The sequence below is a fragment of the Trichechus manatus genome, unplaced genomic scaffold (assembly GCF_000243295.1).
Source record: "Trichechus manatus latirostris isolate Lorelei unplaced genomic scaffold, TriManLat1.0 scaffold00170, whole genome shotgun sequence".
Lineage (NCBI taxonomy): Eukaryota > Metazoa > Chordata > Mammalia > Sirenia > Trichechidae > Trichechus > Trichechus manatus.
Genome location: NW_004444106.1, coordinates 5,162,664 through 5,186,300, shown reverse-complemented (window position 1 = coordinate 5,186,300; position 23,637 = coordinate 5,162,664). Strand labels below are relative to the sequence as shown.

The window sequence follows — 23,637 nt, the reverse complement described above, 5'->3', positions numbered from 1 at the left end:
CTCCCTTCCCTCCGCGGACGGCTCCCGGAGTCCCCACCCCCGCGAGGTTAACCCTCGCACGCCCGGGCGCTGGAAGTGGAAGCCGGGGTCCTGGGAGCGGAGTTAAGTAAGAGTTGGGAATTCTAGCAGAGGGAACTGAGCTTTGCAGGGGCGGGGAGGTAGAGGCGTCTCTACTTATCTGAGATGACTGTCCCCGGTTTCGGGACCGCAGCAGGGGCAGGGAAAGCTGAGAAAGCTTGGAGATCGTGAGGTGAAAGTGAACGGAATTGTGCCCGCGGGCATTGCGGGCATTGCGCTGGCGGTGACCTCCGCAGTTAGAGGGTGGTTAAGCGGGGTCTACTCTTACAGCAGCAACCTCTCCTGCCTCCCGTCACTTCCCACTCAGGCTCTAGGTGTACAGCACCTGTGTCACCCTGCCCCACTGGGGAGTGAGTTTTGTACTCTTTCTTCCCAAGTAATCCTAGGGGCCATGACCGCTAAGCATTGGGGCTGTATTGTTATTTCTGAGGAACTGGAGGTTCAGTTTCTCCATGGGTTTAGTATGATTCCAGGACTCTTGGAATAAACAAACTTCTGGATTAGTCCCTGCACACGACCAGAATCCCAGTCAAGTGGCCGCTGAAGGAGATCCTGTGGAGGAAGAGGTCACCTCTCCGGGGTACCCCTTCAGGTTGCCCATTGCCCTGAACCCCCTCTCTACCTTCACTGTCCAAAATGCCACCAGGGTACCAGCTGAAGGCTGTGACGACAGATGAAGTGCAAACTCGCTGGTGGAGGTAACGCTTTGCCCCATGCAACCTGAGGTTTGAGATGGGGTTGGGGGGTCTGGCATTTTGCACCGCATTTCTGATACTTCCAAGGACCAATTACTCATTTGGGGGTGATGGCACTGGTCAGTGTACACTCTGCAAGACAAACCAGCAGCTGACACATGGGTAGGGCCTCTGAGGATTTTGTGATATCACTCTCAAGGCAAGTAAAGGGCAGCTGAATGTCAGGGGAGGGAAGGGAAAAAGGTAGGGACGAGATATAACAAGGGTATGGAAGTAAGGGAACCTGGTCCAAGGGCCAGGACAGCCTGAGCTGGGGAGGGTAGGACTTTCCACCCACACTTTTCCACTTCCCAGGCTTGGAAGGGGCTTTTGAGCTGGAGTATTGGAGAAGCCAGTGGTGTGCTGTGTGTGGTAGCTAGGATCCCCACACACCTTATCAAAGGTCACATTGAGGGTGAGATGCAGGGAACCAACCAGCATTGCGAGGATGGGCATCAGGACCAGCAGGCAGGTAGTACCCAGGCCTGTTCCAGGTACCACCTGATCAGCCAAAGCCCCACCAAGGTGCAGGAGAGGTGCTTGCAGCTCAGGTGGTGCAGTGAGACCAGCAGCTTCTGCCACCATTAGTGGGGGTTGGTCAGTGAGAGGCAAATAGGCGATGGATACATAAGATGCCACTGAAACAGGACTATGTTCAAAGCCATGGTCCCTAGAGTGGCTAAGGGCCTGGACATAAGCACCATGTCAGAAGTGGCAGGGACACAAAAGACCTCATGTCTGTAGGCCTCTCCTCCCTTTCCCAGCCTTGGTGCTGCCTCCAGGGGCAGGACATCCATAGGGCCCAAGTACCTGCAGTGCTCCTGGTCTGGGATCTTACTCCCCCAGCGTTGATTTAAAGCTACCCACAGGAAGTTCTCTTCAAACCTACTCTTTCCTGCCCCTCATGAACTAGTCACCTTGCAGCATGAGTCCTTCTGAAATCATAGCTGCAGTCACACAGAGCCCTACAGACCATCTTGTGTTATTCAGCTCCTAGGTGCTGGGTAAAAATAAAGCAGCCTGGGTTCTGGGCAAGCAATAGTGGTAGAGTGGGTTGGTAATCACTGCCAGGTGATTTAGCCTGCTGGCTACCAGGGAAAGTCTGGAGTCAAACAACTGGCCTAATCAGTTGCCCTAGCAACACAGCCCTTGGCCCGACCCAGACCACATTTATCTTAGCCTGTTGCCCTGGTAACTTGAGTTGCTCCCCAGGGGCAGGAACTGGCAGAACCTCAGCTCTCCTGGGTGAGAGCCTCTCCCAACCTGACAGGTCTGTTTGCATCCCTATGCCAGGTGCAGGGAAGCCAAGGGATGAGATCTCCATATTCTAAGTCTCTATGGAAGAAGACTCTTGTTACAGGGGAGGAACTAAAGGAAGGGGGACCAGGATACTTAGGCTGGGCTGTTCCCAGCGTGCCCCTCTTCTGGATCCTGAGTTCTTTCTCCTCTGTAGTGGGAGATGTGGGGACAAAGCCATACCTTTAGCCCAACCTTCAGCCCTTCCCCCTCCACGGCTCCTGGTTTGACCTGGCAGGCTCCAACGTGCAGATAATGGGGTTGTTCAGAGGACCTGGGGGCTGGCTTCCGTTTCCTCATCCAACTAGGACCAAGCCAGAGGACTGTCTGCAGAGCAGTCGCAGCACTGGCCAGGCAGACATTTTGAGGACTTGGTCAGAAGCCTGCTAGGAGCCTGGGTGAGTCATTCTAACCCTGTGGAATATGCAGTGGGGTTCAGATTTGCAACCACCAGGCCAGCAGTGCAGGTGCCCTGGGGGGCGAGTGGGACAAACACAGCCTAGACACTTAGACATTTTCTCTCAGGCCAGGGCCTTTTCCATTCTTTGCCACTTCCTGGAGAGACGAGGCTTGATGGAGGAGGGCTGGGGTCTGAGGTGCTCTGGCTGTTCCACGGCAAGGAAGGCAGCTGCAGTCCTAGTCCCAGTCTGTATCCAGGGACCTCTTGATTTTCTGCCCTGGGCTCTGAGGCTGACCCAGCCTAACTTCTGCCTGGTCACCCAGCCCTGGTCAGTGAGTTGGCTGGCTGGAGTCCATGTCGGACAGAGTGACTGGGAGGAGGGAGGGCAGCTGCAGGGAGGTCCTGGGCCCTAGCACCAAGCTGTAAGGAAAGAAATCCCTGGGAAACAGCATGTGGGTGACTGAAAGGCACAGAAAAAAGACACTTCTGCTCCTGGTCTTTAAATCTCAGTCCCAAACCTCAGTGTTTTTGGAGCTAGGAAGAGGGGAGCTAGGGAAAAATAAGAAAAGGCTCCTATTACACCATAACAGATTTCAGCCTCCCTGGCTGTAAGTGGAGCTCTGGTGGCGTAGTTGTTAAACGTCCGGCTGCTAACCAAATGTCAGCAGTTTGAATCCACCAGCCACTCCTTGGAACCCCGTGGGGCAGCTCTACTCTGCCTTATAGGCTCACTGTGAGTCGGAATCGACTTGATGGCAATGGGTTTTTTTTTTTTTTTTTTTGGCTTTAAGGAGGAAGGATAGAGAGGAAAACAAATAGATGGGGAGAAAGCAAACAAGCAAACAAAATGTGAAAAATCCAGGGAACCAAGAATGGTGGTCCATCCTGGGAGATCCTACCAGGAGATGGAAGGACGGTGGAGGCTGGGAGATCAGGAACGTGCTGTTCCTTGAAGAAGGTGGGGAAGTCAAGCCTGGCTGGGCCAACAGCAGCAGCTGGAGGTATTTCCAGAAAAATTCTCAAAGTAAATAAAGTGATAACTAATCTCCACATCTCCTTGCTGTTTAAGGTCATTAGGTGGAAAGATGCAGAAATTTCAAGAATGAACAGGTTCCTGGCAATAGTGGAAAGGGGAGCAACCTCTCCTGGGGTCTTAAGTCCTAAGCCTCTCCTCAGCCAGGTGAGGTATTTACACCCAAGCAGTCTGTCCTGTCACCACACAAATAGCCCAGACGCCATGGCTGTTGACACAACATCCTAAGATAGAAAGTCTGGGGAGGGGCTGAGACCACCACCAGACCCAGGAATGGTCTGCTCTGATTAGGCTAAGCACCCCACTCTGATCTCCACATTAGAACCTACCTCCTTTGCTCATCTACCCCCAATGGGAACTGCCCCCTCACTACATACCCAACTCCCACCTCTTGTAGATTTAGCCCCTCTCCCATCCGTCCTTTCCACTGCTAACATGGGACTACGGTTCAGACAGGGACTAGCTCTGTCTGGCACGAGTCCTGTCCTTGGCAAAGGCAGCACTGACACCGACCCACGCAGTCCAGACCAATGGAGCCAAGTCAAGATCAGTCATGTTAACTGCCATGTGACCCCTCGAGCTGGCCCAAAGCAAGACCACAGAGGCATTTTCCTTTTCTTTCAAATGCAGTTCTTTTCCAACATTGCCTGCAATGAGCTTTGGTGCTGAGATTTGGGGGTAGGGGAGGCACATGGGAAAAAGAAAGGGGAAAAAAAAATAAACCCCAGCTAATTGCACAAAGCTTTTCCCGGGAAAAGTCCAGGCTCTGGGGTGATCAGGACACATAGCTGCCCTCCCCCTCACCACCTGCAGCTCAGGCTTTGCCAGTCCTTGAGGCACAGATAGGGATTCATCCCATTCCTCATGTCTGGGAGAGGGGGGATGGCTGCATGTATGTGTGTGTGTGTGTGTGTGTGTATATAATTGGCTATATTAGAAAATTCTCTCTATATAAATATAAAACACTGGTATCCAAACATGACACCAACAGCTAACTAAAGTGCTTGACAGGAGCTGGGCATGTATATGTGTAGGTAAAACTATTCATCCTGACTGCCCAGAAGGAGCCAGAGGAGCTAAGAAAGCAAAAAATTCAGGGCCTCCTTGCCCGCCGGGAGGTGGGGGAAACAGGGTGTGCTAGCTGAAGCCAGGGCAGCAAGGGCATTCAGGGTTCCTGGGTCTTCTTGGTCCCAGGGCTGTCTGATCACCATCCTACGTCACCGCCACGCCTCAGCTCTGCCTTTACCCTACTTTTTCCACTGTGTTTCTGTCCATGAGAGAACAGTGTTGGAAAGTGGGGGTGGGTGAAGAGCTGTTCCCATAGGGAATGCCATTCAGGAGAGTGAGCCGGTCAGTGTACGCGCAGCTATCTCTGCCCACAGGTTAGCAGTGAGGGCAGTGCTTGTAGGCTGAGGGCAGGAGAGGAGGAGGATTATGTTCATCATAATGAATAATGTGAAAACATAAATACCATCACTCCTCTAGCCCAGGCCCTGCCTTCACTCCTCGTGGGCCTGCCTGGGTGGAGGCTGCAGGAGGGAGGGAGAAAGCCTCTGGGGCAGCTGACCCAGGAAGCTGCCATTTTATCTGTAAGCCCCAAGCAAAGCATTAGCACCTCCACCATCCCCAAGACACCCACCCTGCAAAACCAGGCCCAGTCTAGGCTCAGGCCCATAGAAATGTCAACAGGCAAGTGGTCACCAGAGCTCTGAGGAGTAGAGGGGCCCCAGAGAGCAGGGAAAAGCCCCCCACCCCAGAACACAGTGCTACAAGAATGGGTTGGTGGTTGGAGGTTTGGAGGCAAATGGGCTTGATGATGATCCAGTCTGGAAAGAAACAAGAAAAACATGTATGAGATTGAGGGATAAAAAATATGGAAGAAATACAGTTCAGGATTCTTTTCTCCCTCAAAATTACTCTGCTGAGGGAAGTGGGGGTAGGGGAGGCATGTGGAAAAAAGTGGGGGAGATAAGAGGCAAACAGAGGGGCAGGGGAGTATGGAGAGGACAAGGCCAAGAAGAGCTGGGCTAGGAAAATACCTAGAAATTCATGAGGAAGGGGTATGAGACCCAACCCACATCTCCCTCTTCTCCTGGAAGTGTTCTGTCCCCAGCCCCCAAGAGGAAAGGCCATGCCCCACACCACAGAGCCATGGCACCTGAGGCACCTCCTCCTCACCATGAACGGGTTGGTGGAGATCCCAGAGGGCTGGCCTAGCGGCCTCTGCCCTGGCTTGGCTGATCCCAAGTCCCTGAAGGAAGAGCCTAGGAGGCAAGAGCAATATCTCAGTGAAGTGAACCCTGCCCCTCAGGCTGGGGTGACCAACTCCACCCTACTCCCTGCAGAGTTGCAAGAGGGGGCCTTCCTAAATTTGGGGAGTAAAAATATGGAGCAGAACCTCTACACCAATGTTCATTACAGCACTTTTCACAACAGCCAAAAGGAGGAAACAACCGAAACATCCACAGAGGAATGGATAGACAAAATGTGCTATATACACACAATGGAATGCTACTCAGCCATAAAGAGAAATGAAGTCCTGAGACATGCCACAACATGGATGAACCTTGAAAACATCATGCTAAGCAAAGTAAGTCAGTCACAAAAGGACAAATGCTGTATGATCTCATGTCAAGTAAGCAAATACATAGAAATCAAAGATTATTAGTGGTTATCAGGGGTGGGAGGGAGAGGGAAAGGGGGAGTTTCTGCTTGGGGGGCATTGAGTTTATGTTAATGGTGGTGGAATGATTTGGAAAAGGATATTGAGAATGGTTGCACAACTTGAAGAATGAAAGCAATGCCACTGAATGTACATGTAGAAATTGTTGAGATGGCGTATGTTTTGCTATGTAGATTTTCACCACAATTAAAAAAAAAAAAAATGGAGCAGAGTCCAGAGTCCAGAGGTAGGCTTGTTCCTTCACTAACCACCCCCTACAGCCAAAAAGGGACTGAGCTCAAACGGCTGGCTCCCTGATATTCACGTGTGTCTCTCGGGTGGGGAATGGGGAGTAGGAAAGAAGGGCATAGTCTGAATCCCTTACCATTCTGCTGCTGAGTCACCGAGGTCTGTGGGGGGAACAGAGGTGGTGGGAAGGTGCTGGCAAAGCCTCCTGTCGGTGGCACTGTCTGGGGGAAGCCAGGCCCAGCACTGCTCATCCCAAAGCCAGGCCCTGTGGAATGAGGGACAGGAGGTACAGGTAAACTTCTGGAAGGTGGGCTGGAGAAGTTTTTCTTAGTCCCTCCAAGATGGGAAAACGGGATATAGCTTTTCCCTAACAAGAGGTACCCAGTGGGAGTACCCTGAATGAGTCATGAAATTCTTTAGCTTCTCATAAAACCCACCAAACCTACCCTTCTCCCTGCCCCTGATGGCCTGTGACATGGACAGCACAGTAGCTGAGAGCATGGACATGGCGCAGAACTGGGTTCAGCTTTCTGCTGCCTATTAAACTGCACAAACTTAAGCAAATTATTATCCTTCTCTTGCCTCAGTTCTCTCATTTGTAAAATGAGGACGGTACCTATCTCATAGGGCTGTTGTGAAAATTAAGTGGCAAATGTAAAACACTTGGCACTGTGCCTGGCACATGCGTCTGCTGTGGTAGTTATTTTAGTCTCTCTTCTTGGCCTAAAGGTTTGGGGGAGCCCCCCCTGCAAAAAAAAGGGTGAGATATGAGCTAGAGGTAAGAAAAGAGAGGCTGGAGAGGGTCAGGATGGGAGAAGACCATAGGACTCTGACTGATGAGGGCAGGGAACAGCGTCATGGTTTCAGGTGGCTTAGGCTTGGGGCCCACAAAGTGAGAGAGGCTGGGCTCCCAGGGGCCCATTGCTGAGGGTTGGAGAAAAAAGAATCATTGTCACTATCGGTCAACACTAGAACAATCTTCAGAGTTGACTAAGGTAAGTTAAAAAAACCCATTGCCGTCGAGTTGGTTCCAACTCATAGAGACCCTTCAGTAGCAGTCTATTTTTTCTAATTCTAAAATTCTCACTCTGTGACTTGGGTGTTTCTACTTTTGCCCACTAGGTGGCCTGGAAATTTAAATGGGTTTGCCCTGGGCTGGTGAAAAGTGGGCAAGGGGAGGAGACTAGTTTTGGAAGGACACCTCTCAGTTGAGGCTGCCTGCCACTCCTCCCCAGGAGAGACGCAGGGCAGTTTGTGACCTGGAGAGTCTAAAAAGGTCAGGGACAGGGGGCAGTCTTACCTGCAGCCAAGCCATTGGGCTGGAAGGGGTTAGTGGAAAGCAGCGGGGGGCGAGCAGCAGGTGCTGTGAAAGGGTTGGTGAAAGCTGTTCAGGGTGGAACAGGATAGAAATAGGAGAAAGAGATAATTTTTTTTTTCTTGCTTGCTTAATACGGTGATAGCTGAGTGTTCCTCTAAATCTTGGTGTGCATCCCCCTCCACTTCCTCCCGTCCAGAGTCTCCAATTTCCTCTTGGCCTTGGATCCCCTCCCTGGGTCTCCACTGGCAGGACTCACCTCCAAAGGCAAATCCTGTGCCGCCACTGCCGCCAGTTGTGGCAGACTGGAGTGCGGGGACTGGGCCAGCCATCCCAAAGACACTGCAGTATGGGGAAAGAAGTCAGCAAGCACGATTCCCACGACACAGGGCATAAGCTGGGCAATGAATGGACCAAGAGACAGCAAACCCTGTCCTTGCTCTCAAGGATGAGACAGGTGAGCAAAGGAGAGGAAAGCAGGGCAACAGGAGTGGAGCAGGCTGGAAAGTCAACATCAGGGTTTCTCAGCAGGCTCTCCTGCCCCAAGGCAACTCCCCGATGTCTGGGCCTACCTGTGAGGAGGGATACCTCCAGCTGACACCCCGGGTCCCAGGATGCTGCTCATGTCTGTGAGGCTGTTAGGCTGGCTGGCAGGCGCAAGAGGAGAGACACCAAATGGAGTCACCTGGCTGCTCCCTAGACAATCATAGGAAATAGAACAGGTTGTGCCTAGGGTGAGACAGGATGGAGGGGGCAGGAGAAAAGATGGAAGTGGGGGTGCCTGTAGAGGAGTGGAGTGATGGCATGAGAGGCACCAAGTGGGTTCTCCTGAGCCAGCCCATTTTTCCTATGGGTCCCCACGTGGTAGTCTGACAGAACAGTCCAAGGAGCAAGAGTTCTGGAAACTCTAAGCAATTCCTCTGACAGGAAGAGGCCTGAGTCTCTGTTATTTTAAGAAAGTCTCTTTATCAGTATGTCAAAGTCCCATCTGTGTAACGGGACCCCATCTACCGTTCTGGGCTGTTGTGAAGGTAAAATGAAGCCACAAATGGGAAAAGGCTTTATTTAGATGAGTGCTGGGAGACTTCTTATTACTGAAGTAAAACAAACTTTGCATAGTGTCTGCCAAATAATGGGTGCTCAATAATTGTTTGCTGAGTGAATGTTTGAACAGGTAGGTGAGAAGAACTGGATTCTGGCTGTGGCTATACCACTTGCTACCTCTGTGACTTTGGCACACCCTCTCCTTGTTCTTCTTGTCATCTCACAGGGTGGGTGTAGAGACCCGATGAGCTAAGTGAAAGTGCTTTGAAGTGTGTGAGGCCCACCACAGATGTGAAGTCCTACCATACCACTAACAAGAGACTACTTCCAGGTGAAATTCAGACATGATAGCTGATGGGAAAAAACTCCTCAAGAAGTAGAAAAGGATGAGATCAAGAGCAGTAGTGAGGGGTTACCTTCACATGGGTTGCCTCTCAGAGACAAGAGGAAGAAAACGGGAAAGAAAAAGATAAAGACAGGAGATGAAGAAGGAAAAGGCAAAGCCAGGCTGGCTCTCAAATCTTCATGGCTCCTCTGCCCCCTAAAATCACAGCTTGGTTTCTTCTCAGTAAAGTTTCGGACTTTTTTCTAAATGCCTCAGAACTATAATTTGAATCTTCATGTGCTTCTTTTTCTAAAGGCTTACGTGGTAAAAACAAACAAACAAACCCATAAACCCACTGCCATCGAGTCAATTCCAACTCATAGTGACCCTATAGGACAGAGCAGAACTGCCCCATACGGTTTCCAAGGCCGTAAATTTTTATGGAAACAGACTGCCACATCTTTTTCCCACAGAGTGGCTGGCCGGTTCAAACCACTGGCCTTTTGGTTGGCAGCTAAGTGCTTCACCACTGCACCACCAGGGCTCCACTAGGTAGTATTTACCCAAAAAAAGTATTATAAGGGCATCATCCAAGTGCTAGGCACAGGGCACAAACACGCGTGAATCAGGGTCTAACTCGGAAAAGACAGGCACAGGAACGAGTGCTGACCTGCGGCCAGGTCTCTATAATCAGCTACTTCTTTTTTTTTTTTTTTTATTGTATTTTAAATGAAGGTGTACAGAACTAGTTTCTCATTAAACAGTTAGTACACATATTGTTTTATGACACTGGTTAACAACCCCACAACATGTCAACACTCTCCCATCTTGACCTTCGGTTCCCTATTACCAGCTTTCCTGTCTCCTCCTGCCTTCTAGTTCTCGTCCCTGGGCTGTTGTGCCCCTTTAGTCTCATTTTGTTTTATGGGCCTGTCTAATCTTTGGCTGAACGGTGAACCTCGTAGTGACTTCATTACTGAGCTAAAAGGGTGTCCGGGGGCTATACTCTCAGGGTTTCTCCAGTCTCTGTCAGGCCAGTAAGTCTGGTCTTTTTTCCTGAGTTAGAATTTTGTTCTACATTTTTCTCTAGCTCTGTCTGGGACCGTCTATTGTGATCCCTGTCAGAGCAGTCAGTGGTGGTACCTGGGCACCATCTAGTTGTACTGGACTCAGTCTGGTGGAGGCCTTGGTAGATTTGGTCCATTAGTCCTTTGGACTAATCTTTTCCTTGTATCTTTAGTTTTCTTCATAGAATGAGCTATTTCTTATAAAGAGTTCTTTATTTTGCTACTCTCTGTCCCAAACCCCTGGGCTTTCTAGATGTACAAGTTCTGGTTCTGAGCTCCCTCCCTTGCTAGGCCATGATGCCACTGTGCATACTTGCTCTTCATTCCTCTCCATTCCAAAGGACATCAGGAAGGCTGGAGAGCCAACAGGGTGATGCTGGATCTTCTACTGACTCTCCAGGCCCCAAGCCTTTCCCTTGCCTGACTAACTCGGGGTATGTGGCATTTCTGAGCTAACGCAGCCCTGTCCTCAGATAGGTTGAACTCTTCTTTACTGCTCTGGGCCTTCATGTTCCAGGAGCTTCCCTCAGTGAGGACCACGTCCTTAACCTGACCAGACTGCAGGCAGTGCTGTGTGCCTCTTTGTGGACGCTAGAGGGCAGAGCCTGTCCTTACCCATGTGGGGTCAGCACCCTGCACAGACAGCGCATTCTCAGAAAGGAGACTGGCCACTAGGAATACCTGCATTGTGGCTTGCTTCTTATACGTGTCCAGAGCCTCACTCTATGCTGCCGAATTTGTACACATCTTACAGTGGTTTCAGGAGACACTGCAGTTCTAGAAATTTCCCCTCTCCGTGCTCCCCCTCAGAAGTATAAAAATAAAACCAGCCTTGTCAGAAGAGACACCCGCCTCTCACCAAAACTTTCGTTCTTACTTCATACCCAATAGTTCTTTATGTCACACTCACAGAAACATCCTCATGATCATGATGTGGTCAAAGTGAATGGAATCTGCCACTTATCTGCCATTGATTCTGGCCAAGTCACTGGCCAAGTTAAGCCAGTTTCCTCAACTACAAAATGGAGATCTTTCCTTTCTCATAGAGATAACATGTGAAAGCTCCTAGCAATGGTACATTGCCTAAGTACATGGCGGAGCCTCATAAATTTTGGCTGACTCTGGATCTGACTGCAGATTTTCTGCTCTTTGAGATGACTAGACACTGGACAATGGGTTCAGTGCCTGGGAGGGCTGAGGGCTGGGCCTCCTTTCTCACCATGCCTTCTCTGGGGTGGAAGTGGGGGTTGGGGTAGGGGAGAGGGTAGAGGAGTGGAGTAGGGTGAAGCGGGTAGTGGGTAGTCCGTCTTTAAAGCAATCAAGTGTGCTAGGAGCGCATTTCTAAAGGGGCCAATTTGAAACAACCTTGTAGAGGCTGTTTCATTTAGCATTTCCATTTCCAGGAACACAAACCTCTTTCTAAATTGGATATTTCCCTACCAATTTACACTCCTACCAACAGTGCCCAAGAGGGCACATTTCCCCACATAATACTGGCCATTATCAATCTTTAACCTTTTTGCCAATGTAATGAACAAAATCATTATCTTATCCTAATGTGCATTTTTCCCTGATTAGTTAGGTTGAGGACATTCTCATATTTTTCTGGGTTACTATCTGCCTGTATTTCTGGTCCATTATTCTTTCTTATTTATAGAAGTTTTTAAAAATACATTATGAATATTAACTTTTTGACCATTTTCCACATTATAAATATCTTCTCCTTATCGATTTCATGGCTTTTTAAGCTTTGTTTAGGATATCTCTTATCATACAGATGTGACCTATGCAATTTCTATTTTTTTAGGATATATGGAGATTTAGTTTCCTAGGATATGGTCAAATTATATAATAGTTATTTGTTTGAAAGTAGTGTATATTCTGTCTGTTGGGTACAAAGTTCTACTTATATTTATTAGATCAAACTTGTTAAAGTATTGCTCAAATCATCTACTTTCTTATCTATCTACTTGACCTATTAACTTTGTGACAGAGTTTTAGAGTCTCCTACTCTATTGGTTTGTAATATCATTGTACCTAATAGATTTTGCTTTAGGAATCTCAAGGCTATGTTGTCAGTTACTGTTAAGTTCATGACTGTGAGAACTCCTTTGTGAATTTTAACTTTTAACAACATAAAATGCCTCTTCTTGTCTCATTCAAAAAAAAGAGACAAACAAACAAAAACAAAGCAACCAGCCAGTCTACAGTGGCACAGTGGGAAGTCTGTGGGCAAAGTCTGGGCTCAGGTCCCAGCTCCGTACTCCGCAGGCTGTACAACTAGGTAATTCCTTAACTGCCTCAGCTGTAAAAAGGCTCAACTCTAAAGGTTCCTTTCAGACCTCAAAACTCCACGATCAGAAGACATGAGATAGGCTTCTGCTTCTCTTAGGTAGGCTGTGGGGTGGGAAGAATAACTTACCAAAACTGTAACTTCCAGTTAGCATCCGACTGGCTGGCAGTGAGGGTGGAGAAGGGAAAGGATGTGGGTAAAGGAAGGGAGAAAGAGAGAGTGTAAGTCAGTCCATCACTGGCTGTTCCCCAGACATAAAGTCTTTATAGCTCTCTAGCTGCCCTCCCATGCTTCCAGGATGTACAAAGGAAGAGGGGCAGCCCAAGGGCTATTCAGACTTGATGTATGGGAGGCTAAGGAGGAACCAAATGCTTTACAGTCTCTTTCAATTGTGAAACAACACAACATAGAGTTAACAGGTTTTTGCTCTTGGAGGGATGGAGTCAGGACTTCTGGAGACTACACTGAACTTTGACCTAACTCTTTGAATCTTTGGGCAGTTGACCAGCATGAACAATCAGAAAACTTTAGAGAAAAAGTCATGCCCATCCTCAGTTTTTCTAGACACAGGTCTTCCATACTTCCCAGTCAGAAATTTCCTAGTGTATACACTGCACAACTCCTGCTAGCCATTTTCCTTTCATAAAAAAATAGAATAGAGTTCCTTCTTCTTGACAAGAATCTGTTAGACTCTTTTCATCCATTCCTTGAGCTTCTTCTCTTACCCTTTTCTCCTTTACACAGTTCTTTAGGTTAGTGGAGAAGTGAATGAAGGGTGACTATGGACATGGAAAGCTGGATGCAGTTGAAAGAGAGAAAGTAAACCAATGGAGTAGTCTACCTGTGGGTGTTGGCTGGGCCTGGAATGGGGCTTGGCCAGCTGGAGGAATATTTCCAAATGTAGAAGAGCTGGGGCTACTGCCAAAGGCATCAAAGTTGGCAAAGCCCCCATGGGAAGGTGTCTGGCCTATAGGTGGAGAGAATATAGTGTTATATATAATGCATACCTGTATCTATATAATAACCCACTGCCACCAACTTGATTTCAACTCATAGTGACCCTATAGGACAGAGTAGAACTGCCCCATAGGGTTTCCAAGGCTGTAAATCTTTACAGAAGCAGACTGCTACATCTTTCTCCCATGGAGTGGCTGGTGGGTTGGAGCCACTGACCTTTTGGTTAGCAGCCAAGCGCTTTAACCACTGTGCCACCAGGGTTCCTTATCTATATATTATATATACTATTAATTCTAAAGGCCAAAGGCAACTCTTATGGGACATCTGCCTTTCCATAGGGTCCTCTTCAGAGGGAGATGGAGAGGCCTGGGGCAGGGCAGCCAGACACACGAGGGAGAAAGGGGCATCTCAAAGGCCTCCAAGTTCATTCCCCACCATCTTTTATCCTTATTCCAGGAGGTATTAACATTTTGTTCAGGGCCTTGTTTTGGGCAGAATCACCATGAGAAAAATTTTTTTGTGTGTGGAGGAAGGAGGCAAAAAGGAAAAACAGAAACTGGATACTACTTTGTTCAACCCTCTATTGGCTACTGCTCATCTTTGGGAAGAGGGTAATGGAAATGAAACACAAGATAATCCCACTCCCCTGCAACCATTTTAATATAGAGAGAAAGCAATAAAAAGGTTATTTCCAGTGTTCTAAAAGGAAGTGCTGGGAGCTCTCAACTCTAACATTATACAGCCAAACTCCCAAACACAATCTCTGCTGTACATATTTGACTCCAACTCTCCCAGTCTTGAAGCTTCAGAATTACCATCACGTTCATTCACATGAAGAGATCCGTGTGAAATCTGGTTACCTCAGGGAGTGAACCCCTTGTGTTATGGGTACATACATTGAAGGAAGGTTGTCATCCCAAGTCCCACTTACCCGCAAAGGCTGGGAATGCAGCAAAAGCCGGTGCCGCCTGGGGAGCAGCAAACGGGTCTCCACCGATGTCTGCCAGCAGGTCAGTACTGGCCTTCTTGACAGAGGAGTGGGGAGGTGCCTGGGAGCTCCGGGGCTGGGCTATCCGAGCCTGAGACTGACTGACAGACTTGCAGGAGAAGGAATAACATACAGAACTCTATCCCAGACATGACCCAAGCCCCTCCATGATTCCCCAGGCTGCCCCAAGATAGGTAAGTGGAGAGGGAAGAATGTGAATAATTGCTTTCAGCTTTCTGGGCAGAGGCTGCCTTAGCCCCTCTCATACCTAATTCCTCTACCTTCTAAGTATACCAGCTCCCAGAACCACACATTTTAGAGTCTATTAGTCAAGGTTACCCTGAGATCTACAGGAATGCTGCCAACCAGTCTCCCTGGTTCTTTACTTCCTCACCTTTCCCAGGTATTTGAAGCAGTGTCCTGATCCCAATATCCCTTCTGTGTTTCCTTGGAAAGAATGGAGCTGATGTTCTGACTTCTCCAAATACCACTTCCTATTGGGTTCTTTCTTCCAAAAAGGTAGGAGTCCAGAGGTGACAGATGCAAGATATAGGTAACAGCAGGGCTGAGAACCAACTTACAGCTCTTGTACTGCTGTCCACCAAGTCCAGGGGATTTGATTTAGGACAATGAAAACCTGTCTCCTAAAATCCAAAATAAACTTGAAGACCTGACAGTTACCTGGTTAGAGGCGGAGGCAGCAGCCGATAGAGATGGCACAGGATCACCCAGAAGTGTCCGCAGGGGCTTCCCTTCTGGGACGGAGCCCTGAACAGGGGCGGAGGCACTGCCTTTGGTATAAGTGGGCCCCTTTACTTGGTCTGGGGGGACATACCTTTGAGAAAGAATAGTTAAGCTGAAAGGAAAGGGATAAAACCTTGGATCATCCTCAGCTTGGGTGCTTGGGAAAACACAGGTTACGGCAGTCAAAGTCCTATCTCATCTTTTCTCTACTAATTCCTTTTTCTGAACTAAAGGGAATTCTACAACTTAGCAAAGTTCTGCCCATCTTGAGCTTCCCCTTTACTGTCAGATGCTCATTTTTTCTGCAAGAAGGTTCAGTTTGTTCTGGCTTATGCCTATTTCTCCCTCCTCCCTCCTCTTTTTGACACCTCAAACCATCTGTGTTTAAAGTAATAAAACATGCAATAATACTGATGGATGGGCGATCTTATTTTCCAACTTCCTACTCAAGACTTCCCTTTTTATTTCCTGAGTGCTTCCTCAGACTCCTCCTTCTCAGTCCCACAATAGAAGTTTCTGCCACTTCATATTCCAAGCGCTCACAATCTATATTCTATCCTGTCAGCTCCTGAAACTCCTGAAAAATCCCCTTCCTTCACTTTTGGTGTAGGTCCCTACTCTGGAAGTATCTTCTTTATCCTGAGGACACCCCCAGAAGGGACTCCAAAATGCTGTTTTATACACATCATCTGCCTGCTCTCTGCATTCCCTTCTCCACCCTACAGTTATCAAACAATAAGAAGAGACACCTGGGGAAGGAAAAACCAAAGGAGAATGCAGATGCTATCTTCTTCATCGGGAAAACAGAATACATACATAAAAAATCATGAATGAAATGATGTGTTAAAAGCATAAAGCTATAGGAAGTGAGCTTCTAGCTGTCTCTCCCCATATATGAGATGAGCTATAAAAATGAATATACACTCCCACAGGCTTATCTCCCCATTCCAACCAGTCTACTGTCTCCCCAAAAGAAAGGATATCAAAATGCAGGGTTAGTGACTCAGAACAAGTTGTCCTTTCATGTAGATTTATTATTTCGAAGTCAGAATTTAGCCCTAACTGAATCTGAATACTACTGACTCAACCAAAGTTTAACCTTTGACAGAAGTCCAAATTCGACTCTGGAAATTGGACTGTCAGTGAAGCATGTCTGACACACGTCTCCATAGCAATCTCTTTCCTCCTCCTTACCATCTCTTCTTCTCATATTTTTCCTGGAGAAACTCCTTCACCTTCTGAGGATCCCTGGAATCTGGTACTAAAGATGTCCGGGCATCAAAAAGACCCAGCCAGATCTTCCTGCAAACCTAAAAGAATGGAGTCAGGTTATACAGGAGTTGGAGCAGACAGCATGAAATGGGAAACATCCTACTTCCAATTTATTCATCAATGAATATTTATGGAGCATGGACACAGTGCCAGGATCTGGGTATATCCACAAAACAGACATGCTCCCTGCCTTCAGAGATTATAATCGAATGGAGAGGTTACGCCTTAGATAAACAATTTATAATTACATATTGTAACAAATGGAAAATAGAGGGCCATGAGAATTATGGGGAACTAAATTTGGGAGTGGGGTCAGGGACAATTTTCAGAACTGTGGCTTCCAGGACATCCTCCAGAGGATCTTGTTTACACCCCCCAAGTTAGTCAATTACTTATAAGCTAGAGGTACTGCTAACACCCAGGACGTCAACTTACAGCCAGCAGATTTAGCTGGGGAAGGAGTTTAACTTACTTTCAGGTAAATGACATAGACTTAAGCCACGGTTGCCCAGGCTCCTGTCAACAGAGCCAGCTCCATGGAAGTCTTACTCAGAGGGGCTGGCCCAGTCAACTGAGAGCTCAATTAACACAGAGCTCTTGTTTCCCTCTAGAGCACCTGGGATCAAGCCCTACAGAGTTATTGCTTCTTCCCCTGCTTCCTCAAGCAAGGGGCCTGAATAAACCACAATTTGTACAACTAAGAGTCTGTAAATATACAAATATATATTAAGACAAGAAGCCTAAATATACTAAAAAAAATAAGAGAAACTCAACTCAAAAAGAAAAAGAACACCGTAGCGTTTTTTCTATAATCTTGAGGTAAAGCTCCATGGGCAGATAGGGCAACCACAGCCTTCCAGCCATTCCATCAATGGTAGCTCACCTCATTTCCACGAGATTGAAGGAATATTACTTCAGGCTCAGTGAAAGTTGTCATGGAGATGGACTTGACTCGATGAGGGGGGTTCAGGCCTCGCCTATGGGATATAAGTACAATGCAGTTAGCACTGCAGGTCGGTTTATGACAGAAGGGGGAGGGAGATAGGATAGAATAACAGCACATAAATTAAGCTCAGATAGAACCTTTTCCTAAAGCTACTTCCTATTTTAAGGAAAGAAGGAAAACAAAAATATTTTAGAGGCTTCTTCTAATGAGAGGCAGGGAAGAAACAGTCAGGAACATATTGTGATCACGGTCACTCTGGAGAGGGAGGGTAAAGCTTGCCCATCCAGAGCCTCCTCTACCTTGGCTCAGACCCCAACAGTTTCAATGTTCAGCCAGCAGGCCAGGGGGGTACTTCTGAGAACTCAGACGTGCAACCAATCCTCATTTCCTATTTTATCATTGTTTTGAACTTACAGCAAACATCCTCAAGGTCCCAGAACTCATGAAAACACAAATCCCTCAAGCATGAAGGTAGGGAAAAATAAAGTCCTGTGACTACTCCTGATAAACTAACTAAAGATAGGATTTAGTGACAAAAAAACAGAGTCCCTAGGCTGGCTGCTCCTCCTCTTATGTATACAGAAGGCAGAAGGGTAGTGGGGATAAAGAGGGTTCCTTTTCTTTAGGAAGAGATCTCTGAGAAAAGAAATGTACCAGACTTCCTTATTTCTAGATCTTTCAGTGAAGCAGGAGGAAATCAAATTCAACCACAAGATATGAGATTGGTACATGACAGGAACATACACCCTGTAGCAATGCTTTTGTGCCTTCTCTGTGAGTTCTGTTAACTCCCAGGGAGTCCATTTCTGCCCACAGAAACCTTGTGGCGATTACATCAGAGAAGAAGGTTTCCTTGCCTCCACTCAACTGGACTCCTGAGGGTTCTAACAGAGGAACTTGGAGCTGAGCCAGGCAGGATTTCATAGGTTCCCCTTTCCTTACACCTGAAGTTTTGCTCTGCTGTAGACCTACTGCCCTCACTGGAACAAAACAAAACTGGCCAAACCAAAACAAATAAAGTAGACCCCGGGGACCAGGAGAGGAGGACCACTGGAACTTGATATGTGGCACAAGCAGGAAAGATAGTCTCAACTGATGGGGCCTCTTCAGATTTTTCTCCCCTGGAAAAAGTGGGCAAATCAAGATGTTAAAATATAAGTAACTCTAGAATAGAGCCTGGCTGATGTCCTCAGGAAAGCAAAGGGAGAAGAAGAGATAACAAAATTTACCAAACAGAAACTCTAAAAATTCATAAAGAAGTTGGGGAAAACATACATTCATGCTTCCAGGTGCACATGTAGAATTACGGTACTCCTGCCAAGTCTGGGAGAATGGCAGTGTATTTATTAGTGTAAACAGAGGGGCGAGGAGGGAGGAGACAGATGACACTGTACAGAGTGAACAGAAGGGCGACTGCCCTTATGGATGATAAATTACTGACTGTGGGGTTCTAACAAAAGACAGGACCCTGGAGCATATAATTGAGGGCATTTTCAGTAACTCTGCTAGACTTTCAAGTAAAACGTCTCGAAATACCCCTTTAAAAGACAAGCACTATCAAAGAGGACTGATGCCCTAAGGAAAGATAAGAGCAGGGAAAACCAAAAGCAAGGCTTTGTTACTACGTGTCAAACAATAGCTCTTAAACTTGATCTGCCTTGAAGACTCTCTTCTGATCACATTTCAGAGATATTCCAGTTTTCTCTTCTAAAGCCTCTCTTGCTAATGACTTGGTTTTGCTTTGCTTTTAATTCCAGACTGCCTGGTTTTATACTCTTTCCTTTGCTCTTTCTCACCTTAACTACTAGTCCCTACCCCCCACCCCCCACCTCCGAATGCCAGGACTTTCTAAAGTCTAGCCAGAGCAGGCCTCTCTATGATCCCTGTCCTTTCCTTCACCTTTGACTAATAAATATTTGCCAAAATACAAGGCATTGTGGTAGGTACTGAGGATACAAAAACTATAGGAACTAGCTCTTTATCAGCAGAAGCTTATAAGAAGGACCCAGAGAAGCCCAGGAAGGGTGCTTCTCAATGTAACCAACAAACTAAACTCGCTGCTGTCAAGTCGATTCCCACTCATAGAGACCCTATAGGACAGAGTAGAACTGTCGCATAGGGCTTCCAAGGAGCGGCTGGTGGATTCGAACTGTCGACCTTTTGGTTAGCAGCCAAACGCTTAACCACTGCACCACCAGGGCCCCACTTCTCAACGTAGTAGGGGGTCATTTAGTCCATCAGGCACAGAAAGTTCAGGGAAAAATGTGACTTCAGGATGCAGTGGGGGGAAGGAAGAGAAATGGTCACGGGAAAGATAAAATGTATTATGTTTACACAAGAAAAACAGATTCTAAACCTATCACAAAAAGTTCATGGACATTTCCTGAAAGGACAGCCTGATACTGTTAGTAAAGTGCAACATAACAGGGAGGTGTGCTTCCTTGTTAGGAGGGAGAAGGAACTCTCCGAGGCATCAATCAAGACGGGTGCTTAGAACACCTGAACTTCTATGGCTGAGCTAGTACAGGAGGTTTGGTTTTGTTTTTTTAAGGGGGTGGTGGGGTGGGGGAAGACAGAGAAAATAAGTGATCTAGGTGCTTTGGGCCAAATGAGTCTGATGGAACAGGATGTTTCCACAGCACAGTACAAAAAGCATTGCTCTGACCTTGATCTCTGTAGACTGGATTATATACAACCAGAGCCACAGCTTGGGGGCAGGGAGAATTCTCTACAAGGTAACACTGCAGCCCAGGAAAAGGGCCTAGTTACATGGCCTATGAGTCAGAGTATTTGTTTCTGAATCATAGAGAGGCCATGCTGGCTGTGAGAAGCAATTCTGAAACAAGAACCCCCTTCCTCCCAGGGTCTTTCCGAAAGAAGTGAGAGCTTGAATCGAAGGAGGCATTGCCCTTCCAGTTATCATGGCAAATCCATTCTGCCAGGAGGCTCTAGGAAAATATAGAGATGTATTTATTTTCCCAGAACAGGGCAAGTTTTTCCAAATGAAAGAAAGTTACTAGGATAGAAGCCATATTTCAGCCCAGTCACGCTGTCTTCATCTACTTCAGTTTCTTTTTCACAGGGCACCTACATGGCATCGAAGTGTTCTGAATTACTCAGCAAATGAAGCCATTTGTAGTAGATCCTAAAGTCAGCCTGATTCATTCTCTCTCTTCCTCTCTCTCCTCTCCCCTTTGATTCTATTAAGCATACTAGTATTTTCACAAATACCACATCTTTTGTTTTTCTACGATCATCACCCTCAAGCTGGCCCATATTTTGCTTCTATCTTGCTTCATAAAAGCATCAGACCTGTTCAGCTGCTCAGATAAGAGGGTTTTGTCAGGTCAACAATGGAAAAAGCCAGTTCCACCCAACACCTAAGTTCTTTTATTTGTGCCAAATTTAGATTTGGGAATTCCTTGCCTCTGAATATTTGCGATCAAATTCGTACACCTCAGATTGTGTTTCTTTGCTCCTGGGATTCCACTCCTCTATTTCTGAGCAAGCTACAGCTAAACCACTTTAGCTCTTATCTTGAACTCAAACATCACCAAGAAGAGTCCAGGCTCCCCTATTATCTTGCTCCTGACCCAGGATCAATTTCACCAATTTTAGGAAACCTCTTCCTAATCTAAATTCTCCAGCTTCAACCTATTTCCTCTAGTTTTTCCTCAGTGGCCCCCCTCTTCAGGCTCAATCTCAATACTTTTTCCATTTTTCCCCTTTGGTAATTTACTTCCTTAGAGGCTTTTCAAGTTGTCCATGTGCCCCTTATGATAAAGTGTCTAAATCTGTAATTTAGTGCCTCTCTGTCCACCTCTGCCCAGCACAGGTAAATATAAAAAGTGACATGGGTGGAGATTGAGGGATGGGACTAAAATAGGGGCAAGGTACATTTGTACTTCTCCAACTCAGATGAATGGAAAAGTGCTGACTTACTGAACAACATACTATACTTTTGCTTCCATGGAGATAAAAGTGCTTCAACTAGGAACCATCACTAGTAGCCAGACAGAGAAAATACGAACAGGAGTGTAGAAACTTGTCATAAAATAAACAGCTGACAAGCACATCTCTTGACATCCAGCCCAGAGCTCTGTCCAACTTGATTTTGACTCTATTATCGAAGTCAAGTTGTAGGTAAGTAGAAGATACAAGTATCCACTACTGAAACTGAAGGGTGATGGATTAAAGGATGGACCCAAACAGCCAGGTCAGGGAAGCATGTCACATCCTTTGCTGAAAAACTGAATGTCAAAGAGTAGTGTTCATCCCTGATGTCAATGAGATCTCAGGCCTGAACATGCATTTTCTTTCTAAAGAAGAGCGGTTTATCCATAGAGGCATCCAGGCAAACCAGAACAAGAACGAACATTTGAGGCACTGCTTTAGAAATAGATCCTTTTTAGCAGCAATTTTTGCCCCATCCTAAGCTTCAAATGACAGATTCGTCCTCTAGTAGAAGAGTTAGAAATATAACTAAACAAACACACATATGTATATGTTGGGGAAATAAAAAAGATCTATATCCAGGTTAAGGAAATTAGATGTTGGATGAAAACAAAATGAATAAAACTAGGTCAAATTTGGCAACTATAACTGTGGCAGCATGTATGTAAATTTAGAAACAGCAGAAACTAGCAGCCTCTTTCTCAGGCCCTCACACCAATGCTCTAAGTTTGTGTTACAGCTGATAAAATCTTTCTAATTAAAAAAAAAGAGAGCAAGAATGAGCTCACACATGCAAGGATGAAGCCACAGTCATACGCACCCACCACCTTTAAAATACGAATTTTTCTTCAGATCTTGGGAAATTCAACTTTGCTGGAACAGTCAACTTTGCTATTAGCCAATCCAGCCAGCTGGGAACTCTGGTAATTCTGCCAGCTGCCCCCAGAAAACTCCATACCCCTAAGAGGTAAACATAGGTGTAACATAGCAGAAAACTGGCTTTTAAAATAAAGCCAATTCTAAACCATATAACTCTTAGAAGAAAATAAAGGGAAAAATCCTCATGACCTTGGATTTGGCAATGCATCCTTAGCTACGACATCAAAATTCCAAACAACAAAAGAAAAAAAGGATACATAATTTGGACATTATCAAAATAAAAACCTTTTGTGCATCAAAAGACACTATCAAGAGAGTAAAAAAACAGCCCACAAAATGGGAGAAAATATTTGCAAATCCTATAACTGGTAAGAGATTAATATTCAGAATATATAAAGAACTCCCAAAACTCAGTAACATCAAAAAGTACAACCAAATTTTTTAAAAATGTAAAAGAATAGCAAAATGTACAATCAAATGAGCAAAGAACTTGAATAGGTATTTCTTCAAAGAAGACATATAAATGACCAATAAGCCTATGAAAGGATGCTCGACATCAATAGTCAGTATCTACCACCGCCTACTGCCATAGAGTTGATTCCGACTCATAGAGACCCCTAAGGTTTCCAAGGCTGTAAACCTTCTGTGGAAGCCGACTGTCACATCTTTCTCCTGAGGAGCAGGTGGTGGGTTCGAACTGCCAACTTTTTGGTTAGCAGCTGAGTGCTTCAACCAGGGCTCCTGGTTCTAATTACAAAGGTAATATATACCATGTAAGAGTGATTTCAAACAAATCAATAGATGGAAAACATCAAGTTTTTATTATATTATACTTTACTACTCTTCTTGACCTTAGCATAGTCTTAGGTACAGAGCAATAGTTAGATTCTGTTTGCAAACAACAAAACATATTTTGTTAAAAAAAATCCACTAATAGTTATACTTGTCTTTGTACACTGGAGATACTGGACTAACTGCCTTCTTAGAAACGCCATGTCAACTATTTTTTTAAAGTTTCTAAAATGTATGTTTTCCAATGTTTTGGTCTTACTGGTCTTACTTAATGGAGCTATCTATGATGCTTCTATGATGCTTCGGGATATAAACAAATCATCTTGTGTCTTCCACTTTCATAAGCAAGTAACAGGGCATTCACTTCTAGTCTTCATATTGTTGATTTCTGTTTGAAGTTTATGGGCAAGATTTAGCTCCATAGACATGGATGGAAACGCAGGTCTGACAAGTAACATCAATATCCGGACTAAAAGTCCTAGGACTACAAACCACGCAATAGTAAAAAAAAAAAAAAAAAAAACAAAACCTGTTACCGTTGAGTCAATTCCGACTCATAGTGACCCTACAGGACAGAGTAGAACTGCCCGATAGGGTTTCCAAGGAGCG

At 46.2% G+C, this 23,637-nt stretch overlaps 1 protein-coding gene across 1 annotated transcript in view; it reads right to left on the bottom strand.

Annotated features, from left to right (window-relative positions):
• Positions 1-5,307: 5,307 nt before the first annotated feature.
• AGFG2 (ArfGAP with FG repeats 2) overlaps positions 5,308-23,637 on the bottom strand; it is a 23,219-nt gene continuing 4,889 nt past the window's right edge. The window contains exons 2-12 of the mRNA XM_004386723.2: positions 17,341-17,434; positions 16,380-16,495; positions 15,123-15,276; positions 14,385-14,550; positions 13,338-13,463; positions 8,340-8,463; positions 8,027-8,109; positions 7,753-7,836; positions 6,589-6,717; positions 5,720-5,805; positions 5,308-5,367 (exon numbers count right to left, since the gene is read on the bottom strand). Coding sequence (XP_004386780.1) covers positions 5,308-5,367; positions 5,720-5,805; positions 6,589-6,717; positions 7,753-7,836; positions 8,027-8,109; positions 8,340-8,463; positions 13,338-13,463; positions 14,385-14,550; positions 15,123-15,276; positions 16,380-16,495; positions 17,341-17,434 — 1,222 coding nt within the window. The remainder of the gene's footprint in view (positions 5,368-5,719; positions 5,806-6,588; positions 6,718-7,752; positions 7,837-8,026; positions 8,110-8,339; positions 8,464-13,337; positions 13,464-14,384; positions 14,551-15,122; positions 15,277-16,379; positions 16,496-17,340; positions 17,435-23,637) is intronic.